The 20,094-nt window shown below is 39.3% G+C and overlaps 1 protein-coding gene across 12 annotated transcripts in view; it reads right to left on the minus strand.

Moving 5' to 3' along the window:
• Positions 1-19,308, minus strand: part of DNM3 (dynamin 3) — a 566,482-nt gene extending 547,174 nt beyond the window's left edge. For all 12 annotated transcript variants that reach the window (XM_031662793.1, XM_009194141.4, XM_031662781.1 and 9 more), the window contains exon 1: positions 18,984-19,308. In XM_031662793.1, the coding sequence (XP_031518653.1) occupies positions 18,984-19,144 (161 nt within the window). In that variant the 5' untranslated portion in view covers positions 19,145-19,308. The remainder of the gene's footprint in view (positions 1-18,983) is intronic.
• Positions 19,309-20,094: the final 786 nt, after the last annotated feature.

Here is a 20,094-nt window from a genome sequence, read left to right on the forward strand (position 1 = left end):
CATCCTCACCAGCAGTTGTTACTATCCATCCTTTTTATCATAGCCATCCTAGTGAGATACCTGGTGGCATATCATTGCATTTTAATTTGCTTCCCTACTGACTACTGATGTTGAGCATCTTTCCATGTGCATATTAGCTATTATACATTCTTTAGAAAATCAAGTCTTCTATTTTTTTAATTGGGTTGTCTTTTTATTGTTGTGTTATAAGAGTTCCTTATAACATATATAATTTGCAAAATTTTCCCCCCATTCTCTGGGTTATCGTTTTACATCCTTAATAGTGTCCCTTGAAGCACAAAAGTTTTTAATTTTGATGCTGTTCAGTTTAACAATTTTTTATTTTGTCACTTATGCTTTGGGTATCATAGCTAAGAAACTACTGTCTAATCTAAAATCGCCAAGATTTATACTTGTGTTTTCTTCTAAGAATTTTGTAGCTTTAGCTCTTACATTTAGGTCTTTGATCCATTTTGAGTTAATCTGTATATATGATGTGAGGTAGGGGCCTCAATTCATTCTTTTGCACATGGATATACTGCTATACCAGTACCATTTGTTGAAAAGGCTACTCTTTCCTCCATTGAATTGTCTTGGTACTCTCGTTAAAAATCAATTGACCACGAATGTAACAGTTTATTTCTGGACTCTCAAGTCTATTACATTCATTTAGTATGTGTATCTTCATGCCAGTATTACACCGATTTGTAGTAAGTTTTAGAACTGGGAAGTGTGAGTCCTTCAACTTAATTGTTTTGTTTTGCTTTCAACATTGTTTTGGCCATTCTGAATCCTACGCAACCCCATAAAAATTTTAAGATCAGTTTGTCAATTTCTGCAAAAATGGCACCTGGAATTTTAATAGAAATTTCATTGAGTCTGCAGATTGATTTGAGGTGTATTGCCATTTTAACACTTAAGTTTTCAAGTTCATGAACATAGGATATCTTTCCATTTTAGTTGATCTTCTTTAATTTTTTTCAATGATGTTGCATAGTTTTTGGTGTATAGTCTTAAGGTTTTAAATACCAATGATATATTGACAAGTACTGATTAACATCTTCAGTTAAACTCCCCTCTATGCCCCAGGCTCTTATATCCAACCACCTGCATACCTTACAGGCTCTAACATGTCCAAATCCGTACCCTAAATGTTCAACTCCCAACTTTTTTCTCAGTCTTCCAACTATACCAGTCACAAGTCAAAAGCTTGAGAGTCGTTTTTCATTCTTCCCTTCCCCATCTAGTCCATCAGCAAGTCATGATGACTCTACTTCCAAAACATTTGTAGACTCTTTACACTTCTTTCCATTTCCACTGCCACTCCCTAATCAAAGATATCATTATCACCCACCTAGACAACTGCAAAAGATTCCTAACCCATCTCTCTGCTGCTACTTTGTCTGCCTCCCATTCATTATCATCACAGCATCTAGTGCAATGCAAGTCTAATGGAAATATAACAAAAGCCATGCAAATAATTTTAAATGTTCTAATAGCCACATTATAAAAAGTAAAAAGAAGCAAGTAAAATTAAACAATACATTTTATTTAGCCCAATTTCTCCAAATTATAATCATTTCAATATGTATTAACAATCAATATAAAATCATTAATAAGGCAGTTTGTATTCTTTTTCATAGCAAATCTCTGAAATTTCATGTGTATTTTACACTTAGAGCACATCTCAACTTGGATGCTAAAATTTTTATCAGAAATACCTGATCTATATTTAAAGTTCACAAAATTTATAGTTGGAAAAAGTAGCTTCATGTGCCAAAACTGAATTCATTATGTTTTTAAATGCAGATTTAAAGTAATTAAAATTAAATTGGAAATTCAGTTTATCAGTAGCATTAGTTACAATAGCTACCTGGGGTAGTGACTATTGTCTTGAAAAGCACTGACCTAGAGTAATCTTTCTCTAATGTAAATCAGATTACATAACTAACCTGATTAAAATCCTTCCTTCAGTCACTTACCATAGCACTCTGGATAAAATCTATTTTTGGCACCAACAGAGCCTACCTAAACTTCCCTCTGCTATCTTTCCTTGCTATAATTCTTCCTCTCGACTGAGCTCTGGAGACACTGACTTACCTTAAGTTCCTCCAACACACAGACTTCTGCGACCCCTCAAAGTCTTAGCACATACTATTCCTTCTGCAAGGAATACTTTTTACTAGCTCTTCTTATGACTGATTCTTTGTCCTTCAGCTGAAATATCATCTGATCAGAGTGACTTCCCTGACCAACTGATAAATACGTCCCTCTCTGCCATGTTCTATCACTATCCTGATCATTCCTGTCATGGCATCCATACTGATTTATGATTATACATTTTTATTAGTTTATTATATGTCTCTTCATTAGACTGCAAGCTCTGAAATGACAAGGAGTGTGCTTTTTCACTTATTACTGTCTTTCTGGTGCTTAAGACAGTGCCTGGCACACAGTGGATGTTCAATAAAAGGCATCATATGTTGCAGATAAATCAGGTATGAAAAAGGCTGAAAGCTCTCCATTATATTTGTAGATTAATGCATTCAATATTTATTCAGAAATTACCATATGCTAGAAGTGAAAATCAACAAATAAATAAAAGAGACCGTACTCTCAAGAGGCTCACAATTTAGTGATAGAAGCAGATAAGATAATTTAACACAATGTGGTAAGTATAACGTGAGAGAAATGCTCAGAGAATGATGTGTACCCAGTAGAGGGACAGGAAACCTAGGAGACATGAGGAGGTGGGAGGCAGTTGGGGTATCCCAGAGGAAAGGAGACCCAAATTCGAGATAATAATAGTGGGGAGAAAAACAATAATGACGTGAACAAAGGCAATGAAACAGTGCAGTGGGTGTCTAGGGGGTACGCTGTGCAGCCAGGTAAAAGAATAACAACCCACAACCTGGAGAGGCTGGGCTACACAGGGCCTTGTATGACATCCCAAGAAGCTTTGATGATTTTATGCTGTTGGCATTAGGAACTGAAAAATTTTAACTAGGACAGTGATGTGATTTAATTTGAATTCCATATCAATTATGCTATGGCTGTGTGAAAGCCAGATTGGAAGGTTACAGATGGGGAAAGTATTATGAGTCTATTGTTATAGTCCAGAAGATGAACGATGACAACTTGTATTCAGCCTGTAGTTGTAGGAATTAAGCATAGACGATCAGTTTCAGACATATTTGGAAAGTAAATTAAGCTGTCTGGAGGTCATTGGTGACCTTGGGAAGGGCAGTTTCAGTGTACTGATGGGGAAGGAAGACACACTGCATTCCTTATCCTCAGCTGCAGAAATAATGGGAATTGTGGAAGTAGTGATTAATAGCTCCCATATCTGGCTGCTTATCAGGAGCATGAGGAGAGCTTCTGAAAAATACTGATTACCCTGGCTTACCTCCAGACCCACTGAGTGGGCCTCCCTCAGTGGAGCCCAGGAACCTTTATTTCATAAGTTCCTCAGGTAAATCTTACACAGATATCCATATACTTCTTTGGGAGATGCTGGGATGGACTAATCTTTTCAGTATCATAATCTTTTTTTTCAAATCCATTAGGTTCCTGCATTCAGACAGTGAGAGTTGTGTGATGGTTATGAAGGGAAGGAAAGCTAAGTCAGCAGCTGAAGAGGGCAAAGGTTAAGATGGGAGAATCACAAGTAGCTTACATCATTAAGAAAATGAAGAGAGAAGTAAAGGTGAAAGAATAGATACCTCAAAAACTGAGGCACATGGGCTAAGGATACTAGTTTATCAAGCTAAGAATATTAGTGCATCAGTCAATTTTTTCTCATAAATGTAAAAATAAATCTCTTATTTAAACCCATGATCCTCACTCTCAGTACCAACCCATCTAAGTCAGATCAACAATTTAATTAGCAAAAACTCAAAAAAAGTTAAGTACTTGTATTAGTCTGTTCAGGCTACCATAACAAAATACCACATGCTGGGTCACTTAAATAAAAGAGATTTATTTATTAAAGTTCTGGAAGCTAGAAGTCCAAAATTAAGATTCAGCTGGTTCAGGTTCTGGTGTGGGCTGTCTTCCTGACTTGAACAGAACTAGAAAAAAACTATTTTAAAATTCAAATGGAACCAAAAAAGAGCCCAAATAGCCAAGGCAATGCTAAGCAAAAAGAACACAGCTAAAGTAATTATACCACCTGACTTCAAACTATACTACAGGGCAACAGTAATCAAAACAACATGGTACTGGTACAAAAATAAACACATAGACTGATGGGACAGAATACAGAATAGAGAGCCCAGAAATAAGTCCACACACCTATGACTATCTGATCTTCAACAAAGCTGACAAAAACAAGCAATGTGGAAAGGACTACCTATTCAATAAATAGTACTGGGATAACTGGTTAGCCATATGCAGAAGATTGAAGCTGGACCCCTTCCTTACACCATATATAAAAATCAACTCAAGATAGATTAAGGACTTAAATGTAAAACCCAAAATTATAAAAACCCTGGAAGACAACTTAGGCAATACCATCTGAGACGTAGGAATGGGCAAAGATTTCATAACAAAGACACCAAAAGCAATCACAACAAAAGCAAAAATTGACAAGAGGGATTCTAATTAAACTTAAGAGCTTCTGCAAAAGAAACTATCAATAGAATAAACAGACAACCTACAGAATGGGAGAAAATTTTTGCAAACTATGCGTCTGACAAAGGTCTAATATCCAGCATCTGTAAGTAACTTAAATTTACAAGAAAAAAGTGGGCAAAGGACATGAACAGACATTTTTCAAAAGAAGACATACATACGGCCAACAGGGATATGAAAAAATTAAAAAAAAAAAAAACAGCTCAACATCACTGATCATCAGAAAAAATGCAAATCAAAACCACAATGAAGATACCATCTCATACCAGTCAGAATGGCTACTACATAAAAGTCAAAAAATAACAGATGCTGACAAGGATATGGAGAAATGGTAACACTTATACACTGTTGGTAAGAGTGTAAATTATTTCAACCATTGCAGAAAGGAGTATGGCAATTCCTCAAAGAACTAAAAACAGAAGTACCATTCAATCCAACAATCCCATTACTGGGTATATACCCAGAGAAATATAACTATGTCATTCTACCATAAAGACACATGAATATGAATGTTCACTGCAGCACTATTCACAATAGCAAAGACATGGAATCAACCTAAATGCCCATCAGTGACAGACTGGATAAAGAAAATGTGGTACATATACACCATGGAATACCATGTAGCCTTAAAGGAATGAGATTATGTTCTTTGCAGGAACACGGACGGAGCTGGAGACCGCTATGTTTAGCAAACTAACGCAGGAGCAGAAAACCAAATGTTGCCTGTTCTCACTCATTAGCAGGAGTTAAATGATTAGAACTCATAAACACAAAGGAAACAATAGACACTGGGGCCTCCTTGAGGGTGAAGGGTGGGAGAAGGGAGAGGATCAGAAAAAATAACTATTAGGTACTAGATTTAGTACCTGGGTGAAGAAATAATCTGTACCACAAGCCCCCATGACATGAGTTTACCTATAAAACAAACCTGCACATGTGCCCCTGAACCTAAAATAATAATTTTTTAAAAAGGAAAAATTGGGACGGAGGCTCATACCTGTAATCCCAGCACTTTGGGAGGTGGAGGCAGGCGAATCACCTGAGGTCAGAAGTTTGAGACCAGCCTAGCCAACATGGTGAAACCCTATCTCTACAAAAATAAATAAATAAAATTAGCCTGGCATGCTGGCGGGTGCCTGTAACCCCAGCTACTCAGGAGGCTGAGGCAGGAGAATCGCTTGAATCCTTGAATCTGGGAGGCGAGGTCTTTCAAGTTTGCTTTGGAGAGTCCAAGAAAGATTCCATGTAAACTAGCAGTATTTGAAAAGGGCATTAAATAGTAAGAATTTGATAGATTGAGCCGAGATCGTGCCACTGCACTCCAGCCTGGGTGACAAGAACGAGACTCTGTCTCAAAAAAAAAAAAAGGACCTTTTCCTTTGATCATCCAGAACACTCTGTACCTCTAAAGGCACCCAAATTCTGTCTAAACTTCCATCCCCAATAATACTACTCATAAACAGGTAACTATGTTCCCATGTGACAGACTCTCTCCTAAGTGTTTCACATGCATTAATTTAATTTTTACAACCACCACATGAGGAGGGTACTACTATTGTCCCATTGTACCGGTGAGGAAGCTGAGGCACAGGCAGGTTAAGTGATTACTTAGATCTCAGAACTATTAAGTGGCAGAACGGGGATGTGAACCCAGGGCGTCAGGCTCCACAGAATACATGTTCTTTACCTCAACACTGTGTAAGTTCTGACTACACTCTATGCTAGTCTACACTAGATTCTGTTAAGGGCAAATATTTTTTTTTCTATCCCAAAACAGTGTCTTTCACAAAGTAGGAACTCAAGTATAAGTGGATTGTTTAAACTCCTTTTGGTCACAAAATATGCTCTACTCAAGCTATGCCTGTTCTTAAGTAATCAGAAATGGCCACTGCATACACAGAAAAGATGAAAAAAAATGAGGTGAAAACCTCTGGGAGGAGTGGAAAGCAAAAGTTGAATGGGTAGAAAGTTTTGAAAACCAAGTAGAGATTTTTAAAGGGGAGGGAGGGGACTGCAGGTTATTGAGGACAGAGACATTAAACTTGTGCTTTGGAAGATTAACCTGAGAGCAGCAATGTTTACATGGAATGGATGAATAAGAAATGGAGAAAGTGAGAGGGCAGGATGCTGTCAGAGTCATCCCACGTGTGAAAGGAGGACAACTGAGACTCTGATGGTCAGAATGAGAAGAAAGAGAAAAAGGTGTTTCCTTTATTCAAAAAGATGTTTTGAATAAAGAAATTACAATATGTGTTAGATATAGGAAGATTTTAAAAATAAAAAAGGAAACTAAACTATGTTTATTTTCTAAGTTTCTAGACTGGTACACCACTGAAAGAAACTGCATCAATTAGAAAAGCAGATTTTAAAATTGAGCTTTCTAAAAAAATAAATAAATAAATACAGACCAGGCACAGTGGCTCATACCTGTAATCCCAGCACTTTGGGAGGCCAAGGCAAGGGAATTACTTGAGCCCAGGAAGGAGTTCAAGACCAGCCTGGGCAACGTAGGGAGACCCTGTGTCTACGAAAAAAATTTAAAAATTAGCTGGGCATGGTGGTGCACACTTGTGGTCTCAGCTACTTGGAAGGCTGAGGTGGGAGGATCTCATCAGCCAGGGAGATTGAGGCTACAGTGAGCAGTTTTCCTGCTATTGCCCCACAGCCTGGGTGACAGAGCTAGACCCTGTCTCAAAAAAAAAAAAAAAAAAAAAAAAGAAGAAGAAGAAGAATAAATACAGTTTACCTGTAAAACACCCTTAATCACAGCTGCTTCATGGAATTAGCCATTCCATACGCTGACAGGCACAATGATTTTTTGAAGGGCTAGACCCAGAGAGGTCTTAACTCTTTTATAAGTCTGTCATTTCTTACCTACCTATAGATAACCTATAGAAAACACACATTTTTTTAAGGCCAGGTTTCTGGCATCCATCAAGCCTAATCATAAGACTGTTCAAAACAAACAAACAACAACAACAAAAAAAACAACCTTCAAAGTCCTTTTGCTCAACCCCCCTCCTGACTACACCATGCCAAGCAGCCAGCAAGTCATCAATCGCCAGTCTCTACCCTTATGGGGATGGAATACTTACTGTTTCACAGGCAATCCATTCCATGTTTTAAAGTGTTCTATTGAACAGTTTCCCCTACGTTAAGTTTAAGTCTGTCTGCCTGTAATGTTCACCCATTTGTTCTAATGATGTCTTCTGGGGAGATACTGAGTCAGTCTAATCTTTTTCCAAGTAACAGCTCCTCAAATATTTAGAGACAGTATCATGAACTCACCAACGATTCTCTGACAAATGGCTCTCATAACAATTGTTAGCCTGGGTATCCTGACAACACAGTGCATAGCAATCCTGTACCCACTGGATCAGCAAGCTCGTTGAAGGAGCTGCTGCACATCAGAGCCTCGCACAATTTCTGGCATACTGTGGACTCGCAACATATGATTCTTTGTAAATGACTCAGTAAATGGACAAATCCATCTGCTAATAGAATTTTCAAACGTGGCCTTTCTTAACTGGTTGTATCATCTACCTACAAACAACTTTATTAAATTCTGTCTGTCCTCAAAACTCAAATAAATTTCATATAAAGGAAATACAAATTCAGAAGTAATCTGGAAGACAGGCAGGTAAATGAAACATCTTACTAGGAAACCTCAATAGGGGAAAGGCATTTGTATGGTATATATATAAGGTATTTTGGAATGTCTGAATTTGTATTACATGTACATATCACTTTTTCGATTAAAAGACATAATAAAGTGATTTATTATTAAAATAATAAAGTTATTTCCATTTTAATTCATCCTAGTGGAATAGTAACGGTATAGTGTGAATTGTGTCTTCTCTAATAAAAAGATGTGTCCTGGGCCGGGCACAGTGGCTCACGTGTGTAATCCCAGCACTTTGGGAGGTCGAGGCAGGTGGATCACGAGGTCAGGAGATCGCGACCACCCTGGCTAACACAGTGAAACCCTGTCTCTACCAAAAAAAAAAAAAATACAAAAAATGAGCCGGGCACGGTGGCAGGTGCTTGTAGTCCCAGCTACTTAGGAGGCTGAGGCAGGAGAATGGCATGAACCTGGGAGGCGGAGCTTACAGTGAGCGGAGATCAGGCCACTGCACTCCAGCCTGGGCGACAGAGCGAGACTCCGTCTCAAAAAAAAAAAAAGATATGTCCTGCCATTTAAACAGAGAATAACCAAATAAGCACCTAGAAGTAATATTAGATTTAATCTAGACCAGAGGCATTCAACAATTTTGAGGAAAACCCACAGTAAGAAATACATTTTACATTGCAGCCTAGTATGCATATACAAATATGCAACTAATACAAAACTTTCACAAAGCAGTACTTATAACTACCTTGGATGTAGTCTGATACTTTATTTAACACTGTCAAACACAATCTCACTAAATTGATATCATGGCCCACTATTAGGTCACAATCTACAGTTTAAAAAACACCGTTCAGGCCAGGTGCAGTGGCTCATGCCTATAATCCCAGCATTTTGGGAGGCCGAGGCGGGCGGATCACCTGAGGTCAGGAGTTCAAGACAAGCCTGGCCAACATAGCGAAACCCCATCTCTACTAAACATATGAAAATTAGCCAGGTGTGGTGGCACACCCCTGTAGTCCCAGCTACTTAGGAGGCTGAGGCATGAGAATTGCTTGAACCTGGGAGGCAGAGGTTGCAGTGAGCAGAGATCACGCCATTCACTGCACTTCAGCCTGGGCGACAGAGCGAGACTCAGTCTCAAAAAAAAAAAAAAAACCACTGTTCTAATCCAAGCCCACTCTACTATTTTCGACCAATTTATTGATGACAAAGGTTATGTTTCAGCTTAGATAAATGGCTTGTACAGAGTCAAGTAGCTGATTCATTCAGTTAGCTCCTGCCGTATGCCAGCACTGCACTATGGAAAATGATAAAGGAGACACAGCTCCTGGCTTCATGGAAGCTGCAAATAGTTGGGCAGACAGATGAGGCAACCAACTGTTCAGTAGATTCCTGTGCAGTGAAGTGTTAACAAGGGCCACCAAGGAGGGGCCTCTAAATCAGACAGAGAGAGCTGAGGAAGACCAGCGGATGACAGCAGAGGCCAGACTAAACCCAGCTCTCACTGTTCTTGGCGTGCAATCTTACTTACCTTTGGCACACCTTCAACAAATACGCAGGGACCACCTGCCACAGGGAGTTGGGGGGGAACCAAATACACCCCAAACTAACTCATTCACAGATACTCCTAATTCCCACAGCAGTTGAACCTTATGGGTCTTTTCTCTTCGTATGTCCCTACAATCTAGTGGACACTCACAAAAGCATTGCTTTCTCCTTCTCATCTCCCCGCTTGCTCTGCAAGCGAGGAACTCATGATCCTTCTGCCACTTCCCTTCTTAATTGACTCTGGGGGGGAAAAAAAGAAAAAACAAAGCCCTAAGAGAATATTTAACATTCAAAGTACATAATTCAAATCAAGTACCCACACATACATTTTACATGATATGTTTTTAGGATTAAATAAACAGGCTAAAGTTTCTTAAGCTGAATTTACAAGGACTTCAGTATGCAGGTCATTCTATTGGTATTCAGATACGAATGCCGAAATCTCACCACACAATTGTTGCTGTCCTGGTAGTAGGACTCAGAACCATGAAGGCTAGGATCCATAAAAATAATTGCAAGCCTTTGTCCCTCTCTTCAAAATATGAAGAGAATGGGTTTCAGTTTTATTAACCAGAAAACATAAACAGACACACATATACAGGGTTCTAAACCTCCACTAGATAAGAAACCCAAAGCTATCCTTTTCAAAGCTTCTGAGGTATATCTAGTAACTTAAAAATAATGTAATTCCAAATAGAACCAGCTAACTAGCTCAGAGCTAAAACTGACGGTTAACAAGTTATGGGAATATCAATCAAATCAGAATATGAATCTTTACACTGGAAAAAAAAAAGAGCTATTGGGTATTATTTCAACATCTACTACAAAAATGTTGGTACTTCTTTTAAGGTCTAATTACATCTTACCTCCTGAACCCTTGGTTGTAGATGTTTTCCTTGGGCTCAGACCATACTCTTGCTAAGTAGTTCTGCTTCACCAACTAGACTTCCTCAATTGTTTTTCCCCCTTCTATCCCACCTTTGCCTGCAGTTTCATCTAACACTTCCAAAAGAAAAGGAACATGCTAAGAATGGTTTACTTTATATCACAGAATCGACTATCTTCCTTAAAATCTATTCTCTAGGAAAAAGCTAAAAATAATGTCAGAAAAATTCATTTGAATTCTATTATCTCTGTTATTAATTCTATTTTGTTCATTAATCTCTAGTACTCACCATGTGACCCCTAGTATGTCACCTAACTTTTTTCCAGCTTAATCTTTTTTTATTTCTAAATTAAAGTAAACAAAACATGCTTTTGCTATCTTCTCACAGAAATTCAAAGGATTAATGAAATAACAGAAACTGCTTTGGAACTCTTGGAAGGGAAGAGTATACAAACTGGGTTCACTTTGCATATATCGATTTAAACAAAACAAGAATGCACTATGACAATGCATTTAACGAACATGGGCAATGCTTTCTTTAAAGAAGGCTCAAATATATTCTATTAGCCTTGTCTACAAGTAAGCATTTTGATGCAACTGTAATTTTCCAACATTCACAAAAAGAATTTGCAAATATGCATTACCATCTGCCTCAACTTACTTTTGTTTTTAAAATACTCAAAAAATGTCCAGTCTAAATAACTGATTTAAATTAAGACCAATCAGTTATTGAATGCATACTATGGGCCAGGCACTTCATACCATCTTACTCAGAACTCGCACACAGATTAAAAGGTGAAGTCTGCAATCCCTATTTTGCAGATGAAGAAACTGAGGCCAAGTGAGGCTAGGTTCCGTAATGAGGAGCCATGCTACCAGCGAGAGTCAGAGGCAGGACTCAAGAGCAGCCAGCAAAGCCTGCACTCCATCACCACACTGTGATGATTCCTCTTCAAATATTCACTTTTGGGGAATCTAAAAAAACAAGCACCATAAACAAGTTTAGTCACCTACTAAATTACTTATTAAATACATTAGTCTTTCAATTCCAAGCCACTGAAAGGATAAACAAAGAGGTCCTTCAGAAGCCCTAGCTACTGCTATCATGTGTGTATATGCTATTCATGGGTATATCATGACCTTGAAGCAGTGGGAAATAAAAATGACACACTGTCACAAAGGAGCACTGAGGCACATTTTCAACCCTTGGAAATAGAGGACTTGCAGCAGGGATACTAGGGAAAAACAAGATCTAAAGCAATCCTGTATCATTCATATAATTCAGGCATTAAATGTATCATCATTTTCCTCAACAACTGCTCTGTTTTTATTATCAATTAACACTAAAGATTTAACACATTAATGCTTGCTGAAAAATTAATTGTTAAAATAATCTCTATAACATTAATGGACCTCAGTGTCACTCAATGCACTCTAAGAATACAAACACACACACACAAAGAATAGAAAACAGGCAAACTGAAGGAAGCAGATTTGCTACACAAAAATATCTTTAATTTACCTAAAAGTTCACCCACTTGTTTAAATAATAACATTTCTGTTTAGATTATTTATTTACATACAACTTTTCAGAAGCTTGTGTTGGTTTAAGCAAGGCCTATTGATGACCATCTCAGGCATATCTTTCTAGCTAATGCCCACCTTGTGGATAAATATTAATAATGTGTAAAAACATCCAATATCTTATTCAGTCTTTTCCTGAGCCCATCTGTTCCCTAAAAGTCACACTTTACTCATGAGTATGCTATTTCAGTCAAATTAATTTGCCTAAGTCTGAGAAAAATTCTGCTCCCTGTCTCCACTATTCTGTATGGGGAAAAAAAAAATGTAATAAAATGTAATGTCACTGCTGGTCAACTATCAAGAAGAGTAATGAAGGAGAGTATCATGGAAGAGAAAAAGGCTGGCCCAATGCAAAGGGATGGGAAAAGGAGGAGGCAGGGTAAGGGTTGGAGGGAGGTGCTCTAAAACAATAAGAGGAGGAAGAGAAGATGATGAACTGGCACAGGCCTCCCAGTTCCTAACATTAAGTTCCAAACCTAGCTCTGATTTTTTCTGACCTTGGGCAAATCTCTGGTTTCTCTGTATCTTACTGTGGCTCCAGCAAGTTAGAGAAAATCAAGCCAGAGGAAAGCTTCTTATAATAATGTCATCAAATGCCAGTCTTGCTACTAATAGAGGAAGAAAAGCTAAGCTACCTATGACCACACACACACACCCACACACACAGAGTAATAAATATGGTATTAATGAACCCCTAATTTGTTGGAAATGATTTTTAATTCATGAAATGCAAATCATTTGGTGTCAATTCCTTTACCCTCCTCCCATTCTAAACAATTCATTCCATTTTCAGGTTTGCCTTTAGGACATTTTCCCTGACATTTGTATCTTCGACTTATTCTACTCCTTTAACTAAATAACTTATTCTTTAAAACGAAAATAGAATTCACCTCCCTTAAGTATTAGTGTCTTGGAGGTCCTTATAAAATAGTTGATCTGATCCATCCCACTCTCAATTAACCTTCACTGCATCCAGTTATATTTTTAATCTCTCCAACCTCTTTTTTTTTCCTTGCTGTTCTTCTTTAGGGCCCTCTCCAATATACAGTATCTCTTTGTGATAAAGTCACAGTCTAAATTCAATGCCTTGTTGTCAACTCAGAAACTGAGACACAGATCACCACCTTCCTGCTTTGACATAGATACTTCAGTACATGCAGGCTTGAGCTAAAATGATACGGGCTGCCAGATGCCACTGGAAACTCATATATTGTCTACTTTCCACTTATATTCAGTTCAATTTCAGAACTGTAGTTTTTCGGGGATTTTTGTAAAAATAAATTGACATACTATAATTTTTTATCCTGATTAGTTTGCATTATATCTGACTACCTTCATTTTACATATGCATTTGAAAGTTGTCTCATACTTTATCCTGTCAGTTCTCTTTTTATACATACATCAGCTTCATATTTTCTTATATATTCTTACCCAGTATACTTAGAACTCAATAAATACATGTTCATTGGTTTTATGTGTCCATATTTCTCAAGAGTTCCAGTAGGAGTCATACCGAATGCCAGCTTGGCTGCTTACTAGCCATATGATTCTGGGTGAATGACTTGTCTCTCCAACCCTGAATTTTCTCCCCTATTGACATGGGGATATGGAAACAGTTAAGGAATAGAAGGTATGAAAAGTGTCTAGCAGAATCCACGTCTGCCACCCCATAATGGCTAAGCAAATGTTGGCCCCCTTTTTCCCCTCTACTTTATAAAATGTATTTAGTATAACATAATCCACAAGAATTTTTAAATCAATGCAGAGAGTGTAAGAAATTGCAATGCAAACTTGGACTAGGATAAATTGCAAAACTTTGGCCATACAGCAAATTAAATTGGAGCATTCTATATAGCATATGAGCTTGGGACTCTCTTGACTTGGCTCTGGTAGCAGAGGAAAAAAAATAATCTATTTCTTTCTAGATATTTGAAGTCCCTCTAACATAAATCACAATAATGAATAAAACTTCATAATTTAACTTACTAGCCCTGCAAAAGGTACTACCTAAGAAGATCTAACACTCTAAATGTATGCTCCATTGATACAGAACCCGATAGCCTACCCTCTAATCCAGCTAAAGATTAAGTTTCCATTCCTCCAAGGTTCTGGGTGACTGCCCAACTTCATTCGTAAAGAAGTTAAATCAAGTGCATTTTTGGATAACTGTTAATCATAAGTAGATTCTAAAACAGAGATATCCTATCCAGTCCAGTTACCTTAGTTGTATTGCTTCTCACACATTGTTAATAAAAAAAGAATTCATTTGACGGTGGTAATTAAGTACCACCAACTGTGAATTTGTGATAACCTAAACATATATTATATAATGTTAATTCAGCAAAAATATTTTTGTGATTTCAAGTTCTACCAATTCATTGTTGGATGAAGAAAAGTTCATGTTTTGACACTTTATTTATAGACCCTTGGGAACTATGAAGTATGGTTCTCAATAATTATGACATTTTAATTCTTAGCACCATTTATCTAATAATACTTAGGAGCAATTTCTTGAAAAATATCAGCATAATCACTTTTTTAAAATGTTTTATTTCATCCCCATTAATCACAAAACTTTTTCTATTTGTGCAGAATTGAGAGTCTATTTACAACTCAGACTAGAATAAAATAATGTGGACTCTTCTGCCTATATAATTAGCATTGAAAAACTAATGCTTCTAACAAGTGTGTCATTTTAAAACATCTGCGTATTAGCAACTAGTACAGTTTTCACTTAACACCTCTATAAACGAGTTTTATGCATTCTAAAAACATACTTAAATAAACAATCCAATTACATTTTAAAACTCTCTTTAACAATGTCTAAAATAGCAAAGAAAAATACTTATCTTTTAATAAATGTTGCTTCTACCTAAAGGGTCACCTCAAATTTTCTGTGAAACGAGGCAAGGTAAACATATATAAATAAATATGAATAAAATCATTAACATAGTTAACTTCTTGTTTACTATTATTATTTGAGACAGAGTCTTGCTCTGTCAGCCATGCCGGAGTGCAGTGGCACGATCCTGGCTCACTACAGCCTTGACCTCCTGGACTCAAGTGATCCTCCTACCTCAGCATCCCGAGTAGTTGGCACTACAGGCATACTCCACCATACCTGGCTAATTTTTTTTTGTTTTTTTGTAGAGACAAGATCTCACTATGTTGCCTAGACTGGTCTCAAACTCCTGAGCTCAAGCAATCCTCCCGCCTTGGCTTCCCAAAATGCTGGGGTTACAGGCATGAGCACTGTGCCTGGCCAGCTTCTTATTAATACAGGCAGCATTTATATAGGGAGCAAGAAAGAAGTTAAAAGTATTTATCAGAGGAAACAGTAAACTTCAATATGGAGGATGCAATATGGCACAGAGATTCTAGAACATGGGTTATAGTGATCAACACCTCTAGTTGAATCTTAGCTCCATTGTTTTCATATTAAATTAAATTATCCTTGAGTTACTCAAACTCTCTAAATCTTAATTTCCTCTTCCGTAAAATGGAAATCATAAGAGTACCTACCTCTTTGGGGTTTTATGAGGACTAAACGAGATTATTCATATAAAAGCACCCAGAATAGTACCTACAAATAACAAGCAGTCAATAAATGTTAACCATTATTATCATCACCACTGTACTATAAATATATGTATATGTATAATGAAAATAGTTGAATAAATTTAATTCTTCTGTATACAAACCAGACCAATAGGCAGACCTAAGCCAGCTAGTAAACCCCTATGTTGAGATTAGAGGTCTCAGGTTCTATTCATTAGATCTTAAGCTGCCTCTCATTGCCAACATATATCTCATTCTGCACCACCAAAAGAACAATCTGGTTACTCATGCTATATCAAATTAATATGCACGTTCATCACTTCAGCAAGAAAATCACAAACAAGTGGTTCATTCATGACTCATTTTATTCATAACAATCTCAAACCTGTCACCCAAAAACCAGCTTTTACAGCGACCGCTAAATGAAGTAAACATATTCACATCCGAATTCATTCATTGGTGTCAAAAAAAACTCAATATAAACAAACTATCTGAGAGAAGATACAGTTAGTCCACTAAATAAGGATTGTTGAGAAAATGCATCATTATTTTGTAGAGAAGAAGCTTAAGTCAAGAGCAAACACAATTAATTTACACAAGTGATGACCCTTGGTTTTTATGGCTGCATTCAATAACTGCACATTAGATCAGAGTCTTAAAATGAAAACAGTTTCGTGTAAAAGAGTAAAGTTGCATCCTTAGTAAAGAAACGTATTTTTATTGCAAAATTCCTGGATAATGACAAGAAAGCACTAAGATGTTATAGTAGAAAATGGATACAATTTTTTCCACCTAGGCTGAATATCTTATCAAAATAGAAAACTCCATTTTCCCTAAGGTTGGCTTATAATTGGAAATTAGATTCCTCAATAATTCAATGACCGAAATCTTTATTAAAGTCAAATGACCTTCCTAATTAAATTTTCTCCTTAATATATAAGCTCTGCTAGGCAGGTGTTATCTCTACATATAATACAGACTTTACATATGGATTAAATGACCTTTTTCCTCTGTGTTCACCCTTTTCTTTGATTTGACATTCTAACGGTTAATTAGTGGTAAAACTTTTTAAGGTACAACAAATTACTAATGCATTCTGGTAAGTGTTCTGATTGTTATACTTGTAATGTCCCTATTTTTTATTCCATCTTGAAAAATATTCAAGCTTAAATATTTTACTCTTCTATATTTCTTTTTTCAAATTATCATTTCAAAAGAACATAGCTACTGTGGGGAAATGTGTACAATTTTATTATAACATTAAGAAGAATGTTAGGATTTCAAAACCTAGAAAGTAGAATTGTGATATGTGCATAAAACTGACATTAAGTTCAAAAGCTCTGACTACAAACAAAGCACTTACATATAATATAGGCTCATCCAAGTAAATATATGGAAGATGCATAAAAATATGGTAATTTCATTTGAAATACTTACAATTTTAATCTAAGTATTTGTTTAAAAAACAAAGATAGTTAAATAACTCTTAAAGTGTCATGACAAAAATGCCCTGGCATTTGGAAAGCCAAAAATATATTATCAAAACTCACTCTTTGGATGCCACTTTAAATCTAGTAAATTTCATTGGCAACAAATCAAAGAAAGTAACTGTTATGTGTTTGAAATAACACATTTATCCATCACTTCACCAGAAGGCTAAGATGACGTAGGCAAAATACTTTACCTTCACTTTGCTCATTAATCAAAAAAATGTATAAAAATGGGGTGTAGTAATTAAGTGAATTACTCAAGGATACAAAGCAATTTTTACTTTATTAGGTTTCTTATCTTTCTAGTTCATACAGGAAAAAAAAGTATCATCTGAAAGATGGAACATCATTTGGGAGAAAGGAATATGTACTTTATGAACACTGGCATTTCCAAAGGAAATGTGGGCATATCCAGCTCTAAATTTTACACATCACCAAACACTAACAAAAAAAGAAAAAAGGAACAGAAACAGGAATCTTCTGCATTCCAAGTCACAAGTGAGTCAAATAAAAAGAATAAAGTACAATCTCGCCAGCATTTTTTCTTGGATACTGTACATTTCTACCTGGTTTTCTACTACTAGGAAACAGATTTCAGCTTTCATAATGCTTTCAAATGGGCTCTTCTTAGCAAATGTCTGCACTCTTCAGTCTAGGCCATTAAGGTAACTTAATCCCTCATGAATTGCTCAGTGGAAGAAATGCTGATTCCCAATTCAAAAATTAATTCTTTAGCTGTTTCTGTATTAAGAGTCATGAGGAAAACCACAGCTACAATTTAGATTCAGAATGTTATCTTGAAGGCTAGCAAGACAAATAGGAGCTTAGAGAACGGAAGATGATGCTGGGGGAGGGGGCGCAGTGAGAGTGCGAGAAAGATGCTGGTCAGTTCCGAGATGATGCAGGAATGACATGGCACCTGGACAACACAAGTCCACCCACTGCCAAGTCTGTGCCTAGGGCTCTCTCACAGTTGTCTGGAGCTGTGAATAGATGCACACGCAAACACACCACCTTTTATTCTTCGACTCTCCGAGAGGAGAATGGTGGGGGAGCGTCTCCGGATAAAGCTTCACCACAACAAACGACGTCTTTCTCCTCGCACCCCGCCTCCCCAGCTAGAGGCAGGCAACAGTAGACAGCTGAGAGGAACGAGAACCCAGGCAGAAGGAAAGCATCTCCACCTAGGGGAGGGGGCTCGGGGGATAAAGCCCCACAGCCTCGCAGGGAGCCTCGCGGAGGGCGACAGGAAAAGGAGGCGGGTGTTGAGCCGGGAAAACAGGAGAGGGGCACTGGGAAGCTTTCGGCGCGCTACGCAGGGAGGCTGCCCGGGGCTGGCGCGCACCGAGGGGGTGGGGGTCGATCCCGGGGCGGAACCCTCCCCCGACTCCCCGACTGGAGGACAGGGAGGAAATGGCTTTGTATCGCACGATGAAAGGCAGGCAGGAGGGCCACCCGGCGGGGGGTGGCAGGGGACGGAGGATGCCCAGAGCTGGAGGACCCCGCCCGCCCCACGGACACCGCCACTCTGCCCCCCATTCCACCGCAGCGCCTGGTCCACCCACCCTCTGGCTCCCGCTGCCCGTCCACGTTCCAACGGCCCGGAGCGGGGTCGCCCCCCGCCGCATCCTCACTCAGCGCCCTGCGCGCTCACCTGCCCACGAAGTTCTCCAGCACCGAGCTCTTGCCGGCGCTCTGGCCGCCCACCACGGCGATCTGCGGCAGCTCCAGCAGGCAGCTCTGTCCCAGCGCCGAAAAGGCGTCCTGCAGACGGTTCACCAGTGGGATCAGCTCCTCCATCTCCCGGTTCCCCATCTTGCCCGAGGCGCCAGCGACCAGCTCGCCTCTACGACCTGACCGGGAGTAGGGGCCGCGCTGCCCTGGCTGCGGCTGCTGCGCCGGGCTCAGCCCGCCGGGTCCTGGCGCAGACGTCGGAGCCCGCCGCCAGCCCGCCGCTTGGCTCTGACAGCTAACGGCCCGCAGCGCGCCTGCGCGGGCGAGCAGGGGCGTGGCCTGGCTCCGTGGTGCCCCGCCCCCGGCCCGCGGCTGCCCCGCCCCGGGCTTCCCAGCCCACCACCCGGCCCCGCGCGCAAGCACTGCCTCCCAGCTGCGGCCAGATGCCACGGCCTCTGCGTTCTGTGGCCAAGGCTCAGAGGCCAAGTTACAGAGCCAGGTCAGGGAATGGCATGAAATCAGCAGCAGCGGCAGCGTTGTTCTCTTTCAGCGGCTACCAAGCCAAAGCCCAGTGGAAAACACTATCTCCGCTAACAACACCACACGGTCACCAGCAGGAGCAGCACCCGCTGCCACCACCGGGGCACAGCTGCCAGAGTACACTTCCCAAAAGGAAATCTCTGTCACGCCCTTCTCCAGAACCCGCGATGACTCCTCCCAGGGTGGCAGGCCTGTTGGAGTCTAAATTCTTCATGTGACATCCATCTAAGGCCCTGAGTGGTCTGACCTTACCTAATTCTTCATCTGTAATGACTCGTCCTCCCCAGCCCCGCATAAGCACAGGTAGAGTCTGTAGGGTTTACCTGCCCCGACACACCCCTTCAATCACTCTGGCCTGTGAGACTTCTCATGCCATTTGCCCTCCCGGTCTATCTCCTTCTACGGAGTCTATCCAGAACCAGGTACCCTGGACGCATTCTGTGAAATTTAGCACATTGAGAAGTGACTGTGTGTGGGGTCCTGTGCCTGATGATCGGGACACAAAGATAAATGGCCATGCTTCTCTTAGCCTCCACAGAGGGTTCCTTTTT

The sequence above is a fragment of the Papio anubis genome, chromosome 1 (assembly GCF_008728515.1).
Source record: "Papio anubis isolate 15944 chromosome 1, Panubis1.0, whole genome shotgun sequence".
In the NCBI taxonomy this organism is placed as follows: Eukaryota; Metazoa; Chordata; class Mammalia; order Primates; family Cercopithecidae; genus Papio; species Papio anubis.